The sequence below is a fragment of the Lissotriton helveticus genome, chromosome 1_1, assembly GCF_964261635.1.
Source record: "Lissotriton helveticus chromosome 1_1, aLisHel1.1, whole genome shotgun sequence".
Taxonomy (NCBI): domain Eukaryota; kingdom Metazoa; phylum Chordata; class Amphibia; order Caudata; family Salamandridae; genus Lissotriton; species Lissotriton helveticus.
In genome coordinates this window covers 1,096,503,131-1,096,520,025 of record NC_136057.1, presented here as the reverse complement: position 1 = coordinate 1,096,520,025, position 16,895 = coordinate 1,096,503,131, and the positions used below count along the sequence as shown (strand labels likewise).

General features: G+C 40.2%; 1 protein-coding gene across 1 annotated transcript in view; it reads left to right on the top strand.

The window, feature by feature from the left end:
• The window catches only part of TRHDE (thyrotropin releasing hormone degrading enzyme), a 2,026,389-nt gene extending 2,009,870 nt beyond the window's left edge, over window positions 1-16,519 (top strand). The window contains exon 19 of the mRNA XM_078678167.1: window positions 14,817-16,519. Coding sequence (XP_078534293.1) covers window positions 14,817-14,963 — 147 coding nt within the window. The 3' untranslated portion in view covers window positions 14,964-16,519. The remainder of the gene's footprint in view (window positions 1-14,816) is intronic.
• The last annotated feature ends 376 nt before the right edge of the window (window positions 16,520-16,895 follow it).

Genomic DNA, 16,895 nt, shown 5'->3' with positions numbered 1-16,895 from the left:
ATCTACTGCGGACAACAATTCATTGCAGTCTGTGAGATCTGATGTTTCTTTCAGGATTTCCTCATTAAAAGTAGGCACATTTAAAGCGCTATTCTTTGCCATTTCTTTGGCATATCGATTCCCAACGGTGACATAGTCAGTACCATGCCTGTGAGCAACACATTTCATGGATGCAATTTGGGCAGACAATTGTAGGGACTGCAAAAGGTTTTTCACACACTCTCCATTTCGTATTGGTGAACCACAGGATGTCATGAAGCCACGCTGTGACCACAATTGCCCAAAGTCATGTGCAACTGCAAAGCCATCCTGACCATCAGTGTAAATTGTAATTCTGAGTTGCTCTGAAATACTACAAGCCCGCTTCAAGGCAACAAGTTCTGCGACTTGAGCAGAATACACTCCTTTCAGCCACAAGGCTTTCGCAATAGCTCCACTATACATACAGCTTTCAGATTTCCTTTATTCTCTCTCAGACAGGACTCATCAACAAACAATACATGATCAGATTTAGGCAACGGTTCGTTCAAAATGTAAGGACGTAGTTTAGTACATAATTCAGGTTTAATATCATGCGTCTTTTGAGGGGCACATTTTCTGCACCAAACAAAATCTGTTTATACTTAGTTAAACGACTGTTAGTCAGATACTGTGTACGTGTATATGTTAACAGTATCTCCACTGAATGGTATACAAATACAGTCTGTGGATGTCCCATGACTATACTTCTGCACTGTTCAAGACTCATGCATACAGACAATGCAGTCACAACAGGGTCAAGAGTTGCAGAAAAATAGGTGATCGGTCTTGCAATTGCTTCCATACATCTGTGTCAATACTGAAAGAGCACAGCTTTCTTTTTCACTGCAAAACAACACAAAACATTTATTGTAATCAGGTATTCCCAATGCTAATGCCCTACAAAGGCAATTTTGTAGCACAGTGAAAGCTGCCATACAACTGTCATCCCAAGGTATGGGATCACACATGTCAGGGAGAGGTGTGGCGCCGCGGCCAGGGCGACTGACGCTGGAATCTGGGGATCAGGGTTCGATCCCCGGCTCCGGCGGCAGGTTAGCCCAGCACCATGCGACTTTGGGCAATAGCTTGCTTAATCTTCCCGACGGCCCCCCAGCGCCTAGAGACCCTAACGGGTGATTGTGCGCTATACAAATGTGGATTATTATTATTATTATTATTATTATTATTATTATTATTATTATTATTATTATTATTATTATTATTATTATTATTATTATTATCTTTGGGTATCAACCTCTGTGGAGACTTTGCTGTCAATGAAAAATTTGGAATCCACAGCTGACAGTAGCCCACCATTCCTATGAACATGCAGACTTCTTTTTGGGTAGTTGATGGATTCATGTTAAGAATCGCTGCAACCCCTTCTTGTGACACTTTTCTCACGCCTTTCTCAATGTGATGTCCGAAGTACAAGACTTCTTTTTCACAAAACTGTAACTTGGTCAGTGATACCTTATGTCCGTTCTCTACCAAGTGGTTTAATAGCACAGTAGTTTCAATTCTACTAGCTTTTTATATATATTTGATACCACCAGTAGGTCATCAATCTACTGCACTAACACTGAATGATTTGGCATTACCAGTGACTCAATATTCTTTTTAAGTATTTGGTTTAAGATTGTGGAGCTTTCTGTATACCTTTGTGGACCTCAGCACCATGCCAAAACACGACAGCCAATACGGAAAGCAAAAAGATACTGACTATCTTCATGCAATGGAAGTGAGAAAAATGCCTGAAATAAGTAAATAATAGAAAAACATTTGGCTTCACATGGAATTTGAAACAATATCACAGCTGGAATTGGTACCACAGGACAATGTGGAACAACGATTTAATTAACCCTACGTAAATCCTGCACAATATGATACGTGAGATTTGCATTCCGAAAGCCCATAATTGGAGAGTTGCATGGACTTCTCAATATCTCCTTCAAGATCCCTTGCTCAATCATTGAGTCAATCACAGGAGTAATTCCAGCAATAGTATCTGGAGTGAAAGTATAGTGCAGGATACTTGGAAATTCTGCATTTGGTTTAATCATGATTTGAACTGGTTCAACACCTTTAATTAGTCCGATATCTACCCTCTCCGTTTAAAGGGCAAATCTTCACTCAGGAAAGAATACATTCCCACACCTGTTTTCTGTCGAACAAGTTTAAAAACAGCATGTTCATCAGTTGTGTGAAACTCTTTACCTATTGGTGTGCAGTAAATAGCACAATTTAACTTACACAGCACAAATCGCGCCAATCCTTAAAGGACCCTATTTTAACTGAAACAGGTTCTAAAATTGGGGTGGACAACTTTTAGTTTGTAACTCCTACAACTTGGATACTTTCTCCTTAGAGGGGTAGGTTAGAAACCTCTGCTGTTCTTACAGTAGAGCGGGTAGTGCCATTGTCGACAAGGAATATGAGATGATTCCCATCCACTTCTCAATACTCTTAGGTTCCACTCTGGTCTACCTCTAAGGCTGCACCAAGTACTCAGTCCTCCTCCCCCTCAGGTACTGTCAGGCTGACGGACCCTGATCCTTACGCCGGATGCACCACGTGAAACGAGTCCGCGGTGGGACAGGCGTCTGTATTTAAGGCCAACTGCCATGAGCAGATCCAACAAATACACCTGACATTTGCAGGTACACACATGAACCTACCGATCAGCCTGATCACTGGTGACATTCTACCATTCGCCTTTTCTAAATTCTTTCACTTTTTTCACTTTTTGTATAGTCACATGCAGTAGCTTCTAGAGATCCTGATGAAGGCCACAAAACTATAATAGTTCAGCATGGCCAAAACATGTTGATCATTCTAGAGTGCAGCTACCTCTGATGAGTAAGCATGAGCGGATTTTGCGCATTGGCAATCTGCGGATCTGCGGATTTGCGGATTGCGACAATACGCAAAATCCGCGGATCCTAGCGTATATTTTTTTTTGCGTGTTCGCACGGGTTTCTGCAAGTTCGCGAGGGTTTTATTGTACAAAACGCTCGCGAACGTGCAGAAACCCGTGCGAACACAATGTGCCTACTCATGGCCAAACGGACGGGGCTTCCATGCGAGTGCACATGCCTCTTGTGTGTATAAAAGGTCAGAGGCCGATCAGAGCAGCAGATGAAGATACAGAGACTCCTGGTCACAGGAACAGCACAGGGATTGTGCTGCACATGCCTCTTGTGTGTATAAAAGGTCAGAGGCCGATCAGAGCAGCAGATGAAGATACAGAGACTCCAGGTCACAGGAACAGCACAGGGATTGTGCTCGTGAAAGTCAAGGATGCAAAGGCCTCTATCCAGCATCACAGCTGACTTTCGACGGTAGATGTGGGGCTGATGAATGAGTCACTGCATTTGAGCTTCAACTAGTTCCAGCGACCATGTGTGTGTTTACAATGGCGCCAGCAAGCTGCCAGCGCCGTTGTAAAATAGTTACAAAGTTAGCTTGCACAGGAAGCACTTAGATAAAATAAAGCAGCACCTGCTTCGTTTTATCTAAGTGCTTCCTGTGCAAGCTAACTTTGTAACTATTTTACAACGGCGCTGGCAGCTTGCTGGCGCCATTACATGAGTGGGTGGGGGTTCAACTTTTGAACCCGTTACATCCGCGGATTTTTTCAGATTTTTGGGAAAATACGTAAAATACACGGATTGCGTATTCACCAAAAATCCGAAAAATCTGCGGACGTAACGGATTTGCCGCCCATGCTTACTGATGAGGGCAGCTACACTAGTTTCATTGTGTTTTTAATCCTGGCACCGGGAAGCGTCACTAAAATTCGATAGGCTTACAGCGTAGCTAGTTCTAATAATTTTTCCTACACCACAGTTCAGTTAGCACTGCACCACTTCACACACACATAATTGCTCATACTGTGTTTTAGATACCCCTTTCTTCACTTTGAAAAAACATCCCTGAGCTACTCCCTTGCAGCGAGGGGGTTGTAGCCTGCGTCACAACTAGGTTTGTGACGCAAGAAGGTATCCCCATGATGAAGCATGACACCTTTGGTGTGTGAGGGAAACCGTCCTTTAAAGAGACTACCCCAGGTGGACAGTATCCTCTCTAGTCATTTCTCTGAGATAATTAACTCTCTCTTTCTAAAATCTCTCTCTTTGGACCCGAGGACAACTAGTGTTTTGGGATCCTGATCAAAATCATCTAGCTGAATCCAATACTGTTGTGATACATTCTGGTTCTGGAAAGAATTCCTGTTCAACTGTTATTCAGATTTACATTACACCTTTGCACCTATACATTCTGTTAAGACTTCGGAGCTTGGGGCATTTGCATTCATTGAGATACATTAGGATTTTGCATTCTCTGACCCTGTGCCTGTTGAATCTGTGTCTTGTTATTCCATTGAGACTTTGTATATTCTACATACCGCATTTGATTCCCTATGTTATTCACAATTGACTTTCACTCGCATTTCTAATGTCCAAAGTTTCTGCAAGCATGACATGGACCAACTTCTTCAAAACCGACACAACAATACCAGTTCTTATATCAACTGGATTACCACAACATCTACCTTGTGGCTGAAAATTCTGTTGCTGTGAACCATTAACATCTGCATCATTGGAACTTGATTATATCCTCCCTGTACCAGAGAGATGTTGGCAAAACCCATCAGATTCTGACCTTTCTTCATTGTTCTTATCTGAGCAACCATCAATTGTTCCTTAAGCTTCTAGTGCTTCATCTCAATCTCATCCCCACAATATTTTGCCTAACGCGAAATCTCATCTAATGGTTTACTTTGCAAGCAAAGCAATTGCTGTTGAATCCTGTTAGAATTTTCGTGTGTCAAACCATACACAAATCTGTTAACAAAATGTCCTATATCCTTTTCTGCAACAGTGTCCAAAACCACTATATTGTTTGAAAGCTGGTATCAATCTCCCATAATATGCATGCACTGTCTTTTTTGGTTCCTGTGTTGATCTTTCAATCTGCTTCCAATTAATCTCTTGAGGGAAATCTATGTCTTTTAGGGCCATATGTATCAACACATTTCCCTATAGACACAGAATGGGCAAAACCCTTTAATACATCTGGTCCCAAGTTATTTATCACCTGCTGTTATTCCTTCAATACCACTGGAGATGGTGCTCCTGTTCTAGGATCCATCTCTGGTTCTGTCTCAGGCCAATCCACAGTAACTTTACATTCAGCCCACAAATCTCCTGGTACCACAATGTTAAACAAAGTATTCAAATCCATCCACAAAACTTAGAAAATAAATCATAATTCTTTCAATCTGTCTGTACCACACCACTGGATTTTCTCTCAATTTGGGGAAATCATTTGTGAATAACAAAATATCAGGTCTTGACCATGGTACATGAACATAAGGTCTACCAGGTACTTTTCTACAGCAAACATATTTCTCCTTCGGTTCAACCTAGGGCATCAAGTACTGGCTGTGTCCTAACTCTTTTATTTATTTCTTTTTCGACTATCCGCCTTCCCATTTTTCTCTCTTGCTCCACTTCTTAATCAATGTCATCAGTTCTTTAATCTGCAACTTCATTTCAGTAGCTCTCAAATTCATAATGTATGTGTCACTAAAGGCTAACCTAAATGATTTATGTAAAACCATTGACTTTGAATATCCACATCATATTTCTAGGCCATTTAGGTCAATTTCTCACTCGTTGAGTAATGTCTTTACAGAAAAACAATTGTTCCTCCTACTGATACATATCTAACCATGAAGGAATAATTGTTCCCAAAATAATTTCTTAAAAAACCACTTTCAGCTTAATCACATCAATTGGTTTATTTTTTCCTGAACTAAATTATGACTTAAACTTGAACTTGGAACTGAAATTGAAGCTGGAGCTGATAAAGAAACTGGAACTTGTACTGGAAATGGATCTAAGCTTGAGACTGGAGCTGAAACTGAAGCATTTTCAACATTTTGATTTTTAATCTGAGTACTAAAGGCTTTAAGCCATACCTCACATTTTTGAAGCATAAATCCTGATTGCTCTCTTGGACTATTTAAATTAAAACCCCCATTGCCCAAATTTGCACTCGTTCCAGGTTGCATGTTTAAGGTAGATGTATCTGGAACTGCATTTCCCATTGTCATAGTCATGTCAATGCACAATAAGTCATCTCAAGATGTCCACTCTCTGGGGCAATAAAAAGGCGGCCACCTCGGAAACATTCTTCCCATCTGGTCACATAGAATCTGATTTGGAATGTAGCCCAAAATTCCTAGCTTCTGTAGCAGTATCGCTTTGAAGAAATTATATTGTTGTTAATTGTGCTGGATTAGTTTGTGTTGTATTTACTCCAGTAGGTACAGCCAAATTGTAAACCATATTTACCTGTATCCCAGATTTGTAAAGAACAACAACAGGTGCAATAGTAACAGGAACAGTTAAAGCATATGGAGCATTTGAATCAATCAGATTTATTGAAGCCGTAAGTTATGTCTTCCATTTTACAGGAGTAACAAGTGTATGTTCTTTAGGCAAGTCATGAATTAAATCTAGCTTCTGTGCAATGGTCCATAGTTCGCCTATATCTCCCTTGATACTTTTACTTCTCTTTTTGATGTGCCAGGTGTTCCCATGTATTTAAAGGCTTCATATATGGTAGGTGATTTCATTTAATACATTTTACTCCTTACATTTTCAATAATTCTCAAATTGAATGTCCCATAATGAGGAAACTGTAAACCCTCATTTTCTTCAGTAAGTTCATGCCAAAACTCAAGCCACAAACTTGGATGTAATCTTTTTCCCATCATGATAGTGTATCCTGGGGTACACTCAGTTGGTTCTTTTTCCTTTGCTCTAACAGACATAGTCTCATTTTCCTTTACCATTTTCTGTAATGCATTAAAAAAACAATTCTATTTCAATTATGTCTTTACAAAAGCTTTCTGTAAAATCCAGGAAATTAATTTTCTCCCACAATTAACTTGTTTGGCTATCTGAGCCAATAACAGCGCAACTTTTTTGGCATAGTCAACCAACCCCAGCACGATTTTACCCCAACCAACCAATGACAGCCTGACACACAGTGACGTCAATCTCACTCTCTGCAGCAACTCACCCTCCTTTACAATTTTCTCCAGGGCATCTTCTCAAAGCAAAATCACAATACAAGGCAGGCAGCAAATAAACCTGTCTACTTCACTAAAGAAAATAACCTCTCTCAAGGTAACTAAACTTTTTTACCATCATTTTCTTTAATGTAATCTAGGCCTGTGGAATTCAACTCTAATTGATACTGTTATTCCCTGTGCACCCGAGATCAACTATATTAACTGTTTACCACTAACAAACAAAGGGAACCCTTTACCAAGATGTTGTTGACGATGTTACACCACCAACACCACAAAACAGCAAACAGCTTACTTAGTTTTGTCTACACTGAAACAATTTGTTGGTAATATCTTGTGATCTTAGGCCCTGACACACCCATTTACAACTTCTGCTTTACATCAAGCAACCCAATCATTCATGGACTTTAACCATTTGGACTCTAACCACTTCACTCCGCTCAAAATCATACAGCCATTTCAAAAATAGCAATCTTAGCAAAAGCAATAGCAATTCACACCCCTAATAATACTCACACTCCTTCGCTGCTACACATTGACTTCCTCAGGAAGAATACTCCATCAGCACTCCATCAATCTTTCTCTTGCCCAAGCTTACTCATAAACAAAACAAATGTGTTCAATAACCTCTGTGGACCTACCAAAGTTCTGGACACATAAGACACAATCATCTGCACATAACAGTGCAGGGAGACTTTTTGCTCCCATCCTAGCCATATCAGCCTCTACTTGTAATAGGGATGTCTCAAGGTTGTTAATATAAAGACAAAATAGAAGGGGCACTAACACACATTGTTGCCTAACCCCACACTTGATCTTAATTGGAGTTGTACACTCACCATTTGGTCCATACCTAAAAAACCTGAGAAATCCTTATAAGGTTGATACAAGAAATGTATGATTGCAGGAAACTGTCAGGACACTGTGGCGTCAGCCACCTGTTCCCGGACAACGCATGAGCAACCACGCATGCCTTAACCATGCAAATACCTTAACTACTGCATATGCGCAGTCTTGATGTCTAGAATGGATGGGTACAAGAAGAGCAAGTATTGGGAGAGGACGTGGTGAGGCAAGTGGTGCTGGGGCCAGGTTTTGGGGCGGGGTGATTTCAGAGCTCGGGGATCAGGGGACGTTTTAGGACTCAGAGGGGTCGGGATGTTTTTAGCTCTCGGGGGGTCAGGGTAGTTTTTAGAGCTCAGGCAGGTATTTTTTAGGGCTCAGGGTGTCAAGGAAGTTTTTAGGGCTCCGGGGGGAGGGTTGGAATTCAGGAGGGAGGGGGTAGTTTAAGGTCTCATGGCAGGAAGGAAGGTTTTTTTTTTTACCTGGGGCAATTAGAGGACTCAGGGTGGGGACCAGGGATCGGGTTAGTTTTTTGGTCTAGGGGGCCGTTTTAGGGCTCAGGGTGGAATGAGCTGGGGTCGGTGTGGATTTTTACTCCGGGGCGTTTTAGGACTCGAAGCTGGCGGCAGGAGACAGGGCATGGTGCCGGGGGGGCTGAGGGTAGAGTAGATTTTTGCCCTGGCAGGCATTTTAGGGCTCATGGTGAGGGGTAATGGTTGGAGTATATAGGTAAGTTTTAGCCACGCATATGTCTTTGCCATACAAGCCCTCGCAACGCATATTTTGTTGTAAAGGCATGTGTGGTAAAGGGATATGCGTAGTTAAGATGGTGTTGAAACAGCATGCATGGTAATGGCATGAGTGGTTCTGTCACACAACCGTATGAATGCTGATTCCACTCCCTTTGTCAGCATTCTCTTCCACTACTTTCCCTGGTCAACGCTGTTGAAAAAGGAGCTAAGGTCCATGAATGCTAAATATAGACATCCGCTACTCGCCTTGGTATATTTACTAATTCTACGATGTAGGTTCAGACATTGATCTATTGTCTCTAAGCCCTTTCTAATCCCATACTGAACTTGAGTACAAATACCCTTTTCAGTGACCCAATCTTCCAATTAGTCTAATAATATCCTGTCCATTACCTTAGCAGTTGCGTCAGTCACAAGAATGGGTCAATAGCAGCATGGTTCAGCTCTTTCTCCCTTCTCTTTAAATGGGTACAAAATGGAAGTAGAACAGGACCTCAAGGGACCACTGCTCACTGCACTCATCAGAATGTTTACTATCAGGGTGTGCCACAATACTATGTTGTCTGAAAATTAATGAATTGGAACCCAGTTGGGTACAGAGATTTTATTCCTGGGGCTGAGTTTGATTGCTGATATAACTTCCTTCAGAGTGATTTAGGTCAGTCCTCTAATGCCACAAGTGCCATCACTCAGTGTTGGGTGATCAGACCCTGTGCTATTATTATATGCCTTAGAAAAATGTTCAACCCATTTAAATGACATGATAACTGTGTCCATGGATGAGTTATGGCTGTCTCCAAAGAAGGGAGCGATGACCGTTTTCCAGAAAATAAATGTATCATTTCAGGACATAGCCTCTCCTAGTTTGTCCCAAGCCTCCTGTTTTCTGACTAACTTACTCTCTCCTTGATAGCCAGCTTATATTGTCTTCTGCACCACCTCACTTCATCTATTTCCTCTTAAGGGATTTATTAGGCAGGACAAGGGAGCATGCTCTATCAAACCACGTCTTTTTCATTGCCTTCCCTGTGGCATTTAGTAGTTAGAACTTGGTTGATAGTTCATCATTATTCACTAAAAGCTGTAAGCATACTAAATGGTTCTGCCACTAGATTCAAACATATCATCAGCTGTTCACTATTCTGTGCCACAATATCAGTTAGTAGATGTCCTGGGTCTGCATTTGTCAATTTTCTCAGACTGCCCTTATTGTTACCAAGCTCTACTGGCAGAACACAAAAATGAGTTTTTCCCAAAATAGCCAGTAGACAACTTGAGTGCTAACAGGTTATGATCACTCAGGCCATTCTGTAGAATGGAGAAGTGCTTGACCCTATTGCCCCAGCCTGCTGACATAGTAATACAATAGATCATACTCCCTTAGCCATTCCCTGTTAATGTGATTTGTTTGTGAACTGGTACTGATGCAGGTCACGTGTAAGCACAGGGGAATACTTGCTCATATTTGCATTCAGGACTTCGCCACAAGGATAATGTAGATAATCCATATTCACAGTCCCCATCATTCCTCAAACCAAATTCCTTGACATTGAGCAAAGTCTGCTGTCAAAATCTCCCCCTCCTTGATATTACCACAGTCACCTCTTTGCTCACCCACTACCTTCTCAAAGTTTGATCAAATAGGTGTACTGTTTCTGTGCTGTAGCAATTGAAATTGTTATAGTAAAAATTAATAATAACAATGAGACAATTGTCAGCACAAGACAGAGACACAATTTGAATGTGTGATGAATGACAATATGTTCTGATGATTCTACTAGCTAAGGAAACAGAGACCAAAGTTAACAATCCTCCCTTATGGTGCCACAATCTTGAAGGGACTGCTGACATTGATACAGAAATGAAACCATCAATATGGACTGTGTTGCCGATCCAGGCTTACTGCATGCACACAATCTGGTACTGCTTTATCATATCGTTCCAGTCAGCTTGCTCAACAAACCAGCCACCATTGTTGACACTTGATAGAAAGATTAAGAACCGTTTTTATATATTTTGAATATCTGTTTTGCTTAATGACAGTGGGAGTATGTTTATTTTTATATGTACACTTATAGATAATTCCTACTCTCTTATGAAATCCACGGTATGGGATCTATTACCATATTCAAGTTCTATGAAGCAATGAACTAGGTCTCCTAGTCTCGCCACATCTAAATATTTGAAGTGCACAAAAGCAAAATTATTACTAAACATTTGTTTGGCACAACAACGCAATGTTGAAGTGTTTCGAACCCATTTCTTTTGGAGGGTTCTCTTCAGGACCACAACAGCTTTACTTATCGTAGAACTTACTGCTCTCTATCCCCCAGATTCATCAAGAACACATTTTGCTAATCCTTAATAGCGAAAAATACCGAATCGCTATTAAGGAATAGCAAAATGCTATGCATCAAGAAATCAAAAAAAAATTAGCGATTTCTAATAATTCCTTAATTGCGACTCGCAAATTACGAGTCGCAATTAAGGAATATCTCTCCATTCATTCCTATGGGCCCAGAGGCCCATAGGAATGAATGGGAAGACAATCTCAATTTGCTAATCGCAATTAGCGATTCGCAAATTGAGATTGCGATTTCAAGGGTGCAGGGGTGTCCAAAGGACACCCTGTTGCACCCCTGAAATGATGTGTGCACATATGTTGCGCACACACATGCCCTTGGGGCGTGTGTGCGCAACATGAAACTTTGAAAAATGCAATTTAGTGCATTTTTCAAAGTTTTTGAAAATTACCATGAAGTTGTACTTCATGGTAAATTGCGTGCCCTAATAGCGAACTCGCTATTTTTTTCACTTTCATGCATTGCATTTAAGGAATCTCAATTTGAGATTCCTTAAATGCAAAGAATCGCAATTTAGCGAATTCTTAATTAGCGATTTTTGCATTTGGCATGATGCATCCCAAATGCAAATATACCGCTCGCAAAGGGCCAGATTCTCAGAATCCGGCCCTTTGCGAGCGTTTTTTTGTTTGATGAATCTGGCTGTATGTTTTTTAGGGCAAGTGGTAAAGAGTGAGGTGTCCAATATCTTGACTGTCCTAAATTAACTATGTCTTTGCAAGCAGGGGCTTTAAATGTTCAGCCGAATCTGCAGTGACTGCTTTTTTTGTATATAGATAGCGGCTGACTCCTCTGTAGTTCTTTTCACTCTCAAGTAGTGGGAAGGTGACAATGGCACTGGTTAAGATTGTGATGGATTTTAGTGCCATTGCAGTGGCCCAAGTATAATATGTCCCTTCTAGGCATACTGTGAACATTCTAGTCATTACGATGGCACTCCTAGGCATACCATTGCCATTCTAGACTTTATTGTGTTCCTGGCCTAAGTCGGTCCTTCTGCATAATGTGGCAACTATGTACTCTGTAGGAAAACTTCTAGTAAGGAATTGTTCTAGGTAGGTCCAGCCTTCTCACTCTGTGCCACTAGATACATGGTTCCAAGTGAAGGGTTATTTACATTTTTTGTCAACTCCCCTGTCCTCCATCCTCGCACATTGTCTCTTTATCTTACTCTTTCAGGGTTTGCTTCATCCCCGCTTTCTTCCCTTTTCTTTGTTATCAATACTTTCAATTTCAGATTTTCTTGCCCTTTTCCGACTGTTTAACTCTTGTTCTTAAAGATTATTTACCACGTGGAAAAGCTGGTCAAAAGAGCATTGAAGTGGTGCTCTCAGAGTGTAGAAGATTGTCAGTTGTAGTAGCGTAATTGTTATTGTCCAAGAACAACTTCCTTAATTTGTGTTAATACATATTTTGTGGTGCAGCTAGAAATATAATGAGCCTAAAACGTTTTGCATAAGAGGATCTCGAGGGGTGACATAGTTTGAACATTTTAACACTCCAGGTCCATTCATATAATTTATTTTGTTTAAAATTATTTTATATGGTGCTGTGTGTAAAAAGTGTTGATGCTCATCTATAGAAAACATTATAAACCTGATTACGAGTTTGGTGGGCAGGACTACTTCATCACAAGTGTGACGGATATCCTCGATGCCAAATTACAATTATAATATATACTATGGAACTTTAAATTTGGCGAACAGGATATTCGTCACTGTTGTGCGGAGTATCCCATCAGCCAAACTCATAATAAGGTCCTAAGAGTTTAATCCAATACCAAAACGTGCAAAATACAAAGAATTAATGTTTCCAAATAAACAGAAATTCATCTAACATCCCACACAAGTTACACCAACTAATCCTGTGCAGATATTAAATCCAGTTTGATGACACCATATAATTATCAAGAGTAGAAATGGACAGGAAAAGTATTCCTACTGGCATATACAGCACCCAGTACAGATAGTAATTAAGCATAATAAGAGTACTGCTTATTTTGTGTCAGTGTCATACTACTGAATTGAGATGCTTGGTATGCCACCTGATCTCCTCTTGCCTCCTACATATCTTCCAAGTCGCGCAGGTCACTGTGGATGTTTGGTACCATCGGAAAAGCACAGACCAATGGAGCTATTGCATTCCTCTGAAATTGATCGACTGATAGAGGAGGCACAGCTCCAGGACATTATCGCATCTGCCAATTAGCATGAGAGGAAGGAAAGTGTTCCACAGTATTAAAAACTACAGTAGAGTGGAGGGATCTAGAGCGCTCCTGTGTTGGAGGGGTTCTAGAAGTAAGCTTTTCGGATACAATGGGTAGGTAGAATATAAAAGTTTGACAAAGAAGATTTTCACAAGAAAGACAACTTTTTCCCGCAAGGAGAAAACTAGCAGACTCTAAAAATGCTTATGTTAGACCCAGGCGGGTATCCGTAGTGAAATCAATACCCGGGGCCGTAGATAAAGTAAAGTCTGTAAGAAAATATTAGATCTGAGGAAGTGAAAGGTCAGTTTGTTGATCTCCTTCCAATCTGCAGTGAAAACTGTATGCGTTACATTCAATGAATTCTTGCAAGCCTAATGTGAATCTAAAATTAACCGACTTAAGATGATAAATGTGCAATATGTGCTGAATCAGCAGCTTAACGACCATGAGAATCCCATTTTAGTTTAAAGATTCTGCATGTTTTTAAAGGTACCTGCCCATGAGGAATAGCTGCTTCTGAAAACTATCAATTTCTGTTACAAGCCTGGATCTCTTGTCACCATTAGGGAAGCATGTTGATAAATATTGGATGGTTTTGCAGTTTATGACTGTTATTGAGCTATGTAATTGATGCCTATTTTAATTGTTTCCTGCTGTTGGAAATTACATGTCAGGCATCACTGTGACTCACCAGGATCGCCTCTTTCCCATTAAACAAACGGAGCATGACCCATTAGTGTTGTCTATTTTCCATATTAAAGTCAGAAACAAGACCTCCACAATCTCTGAAGTGCATAAATGAGCTATGGAGATCCGTCAGGGATGGTAGGTTTCACTGTTTTATCCAAAGATGTATATAACATGGGTAAATAAACACTCTGGAGGAATTGTAAGGAATGAGGAGATGCCAGTCTGAACAATATGGGACTCACGAAAGTGCATAGATGTTGTTGGGCACTTGATTAGTTATAGCTGAGAAAGTGCTCTCAGAAACATTGTCTGCAAGGAGCACGTGTCTTACAAAATGTCCCTTTTTGAGTCAAGAGACAACAAAGACCGTTTATTTTTACTAAAATGGCATGTATAATATACTACGTTAAAGTGCCTTTCAGCCAGCTATCTTCATTGATTGGTATGTCATTCACATTTTTTTCCTTCCACTTCAGAACACTTCAGTCCGTTTTAACCATTGATTGAGCACTGTGAGTGTCGGCATTCTGTATTTTCACAAGGAGCACATTCACACACAAAGCAGTTCTCGACTATGGCAATGCATGCTTTCTGAGACCAAAAATATTTTTGCTTTTGCCATTGCTATTTTTTAGATTGAGGATGGTCTGGCAACTTCCCAAAAAAGAAATTTGCAACAACCATGACAAAACACAACAATCCTTGGCAAAGTCAGACGGCTGTCAGCCAGTTCCAGTCCTATTGTTTTTTTTCCCTCTGCTTGTTATCTATTTGCTAATTCTCTCTCTTCATTTTTTAAGTCTGTGTCCTGACCATATTACTTTTTTCCACAGCTGAAGAACTTTATAAAGCTTCATGGAGGGGGATCAGTGGCGGCTCCTTTCGCACGCGCAGTGGAAACCGTAGAAGCCAATGTACGGTGGCAAATGCTTTACAAGGAAGAACTTTTTCTGTGGCTTCGGAAATCCCTGAAGCAGTAACACTGTGCCACTTAAAAACTATAAATCAAAAAGTTCCTGGGTGCAAGTTGCCTTGTTTGGACAAACACGTATGCTTGTTTGGAATCAGCAAAGACAAGGCGCGGATTGCCTTTATTTTTGCACTCTGCTCTTTTTCAAAATCTACAGAAACTTTTTCATAGCAAGACGGTCGGTCACAACGATGGCATCGATTTTAGTCCCCGCAGTATTGGAGCAAACAAAATAATACATTGTGCATGTCTGTGTTTCTGTCCATCGAGAAATCTTCACAAAGTATTTTGTGCATGGTTATTTGGTCCCTAACTGTATCCCAGCATGTTAACTTGCGTCAAGTTTTTGTATTTGAATTGCTGTTACATCAAGACTGGGCGTTACACAAAAGCACAACGCATTTATGACAATCACTGTTGCAATGTTGGGATTAAACGGGAAAGTCGAGTGTAATGACCCTGTTGGCTGCCACAGTGCACCTTGATGGCCCTGTGCTGAGTTACAACACACATTACTTGGCTGGCAACCTGAGGAGTGTAGGAGCGCTAGACAAAGCCACAGTGCTCCCTTAGAGTGATCTAAAAAATCTGAAATTGTATGTCAGCAAATTGTTGCACTCAGATTGATCATGAAAATTGGAAGTTGAATACCTGCAATATGAACTCTACTGTTGGTAATTACATTTTTCAAATTATTGTAAGCCAGACCCCTCCTATGCATTAGAGAGACAGACACGTATTTCCCAGACACCTGATGGAGTTTGAAAACGTGGTTATTGGGAAGATAGAAATTACTCATTCCCTGATGAGGGCCTAATTCATTAAGATTTTTCTATGGGTATATGTGACTGAATGTTGTAATGTTCCTTGCTTACTCCTGCATTCCAGGAGTAAGTCACTGCGTAGTCAAGAGTAAGTGCGACCTAAAACTTTGTGATTCGGGACTACAATGTGAAAGGCTCTAATGGGGATGAGCCGTGAGCTGGCGATTGTGCTCTGTTAAGCACAGAGCAAAAGGTGTGTGCAGACTCCGAGAAAAAACACTACTAAGCTAATTAGTAAGGTTGATCGGTTACAAATTAATTTCTATATAATGTATTTTGACGCTTAAATCATTGTCAAGATGGACAAGAATGAGGAAAAAACGAGGAGAATACTTCCAAAAGTGTTGGTGACTGTAAAAAAATGGTTTGTAAATTGTGAACATGTCAGCGTGTAACTGAAATCAGGCCAAATGTACAAAAAAATCCCTCATATTTTTTCAAGCTACAAATTCCTCAATTAGAACACAAATGTATGAAGCCTCTGTACTTTGTCTTTTTATCTGAGTGGTTTACGGATACTATCTCGTGTTCATTCATACCCAGCAACTGAGCAGCAGTTAAACACGGTGCCAAGTGCATATAATATTTAGAGAGTCATATATACAGTAACGACAGTGGAATTATACAAATGGCTAGTTTGTGTTGAATTATTGTAATGCCTCTTTGATCCTACTTCAAATAAGTATGCTTTGATAACAAACAGTAAACAATAAATTATAGTTTCAAACATTAATGGTAACAAGGCAAAACAGTTGTATTTTGGGTTGAGGACAAGAAAAATGCAAACGATTGCGTTCTCAAAATGAGTACATTTCTATTTTATGAATGTTTTGATATATTATTTTTACGATTGAGTTAAGTTTCTGTGGATTTTTATCCTCTGAATATTTAATTACAGTTTACTTTTCAAACAAATTGAATGAAACTGTGTTCTTTGGCCTGTGTTACAAGATGCACTGGAGGGAAGATCACTATTAGTTAATGGGCTTCTCAGTTGATCAACATCTTTATGCTTCACAGACTATTGACTTGCAATTCTTTTTTTAAAGGTATAAACAGATGTATCTTTTTCATGACATGTATTTTATTCATATTCTTGCAAAGATAATGGTTTCCAG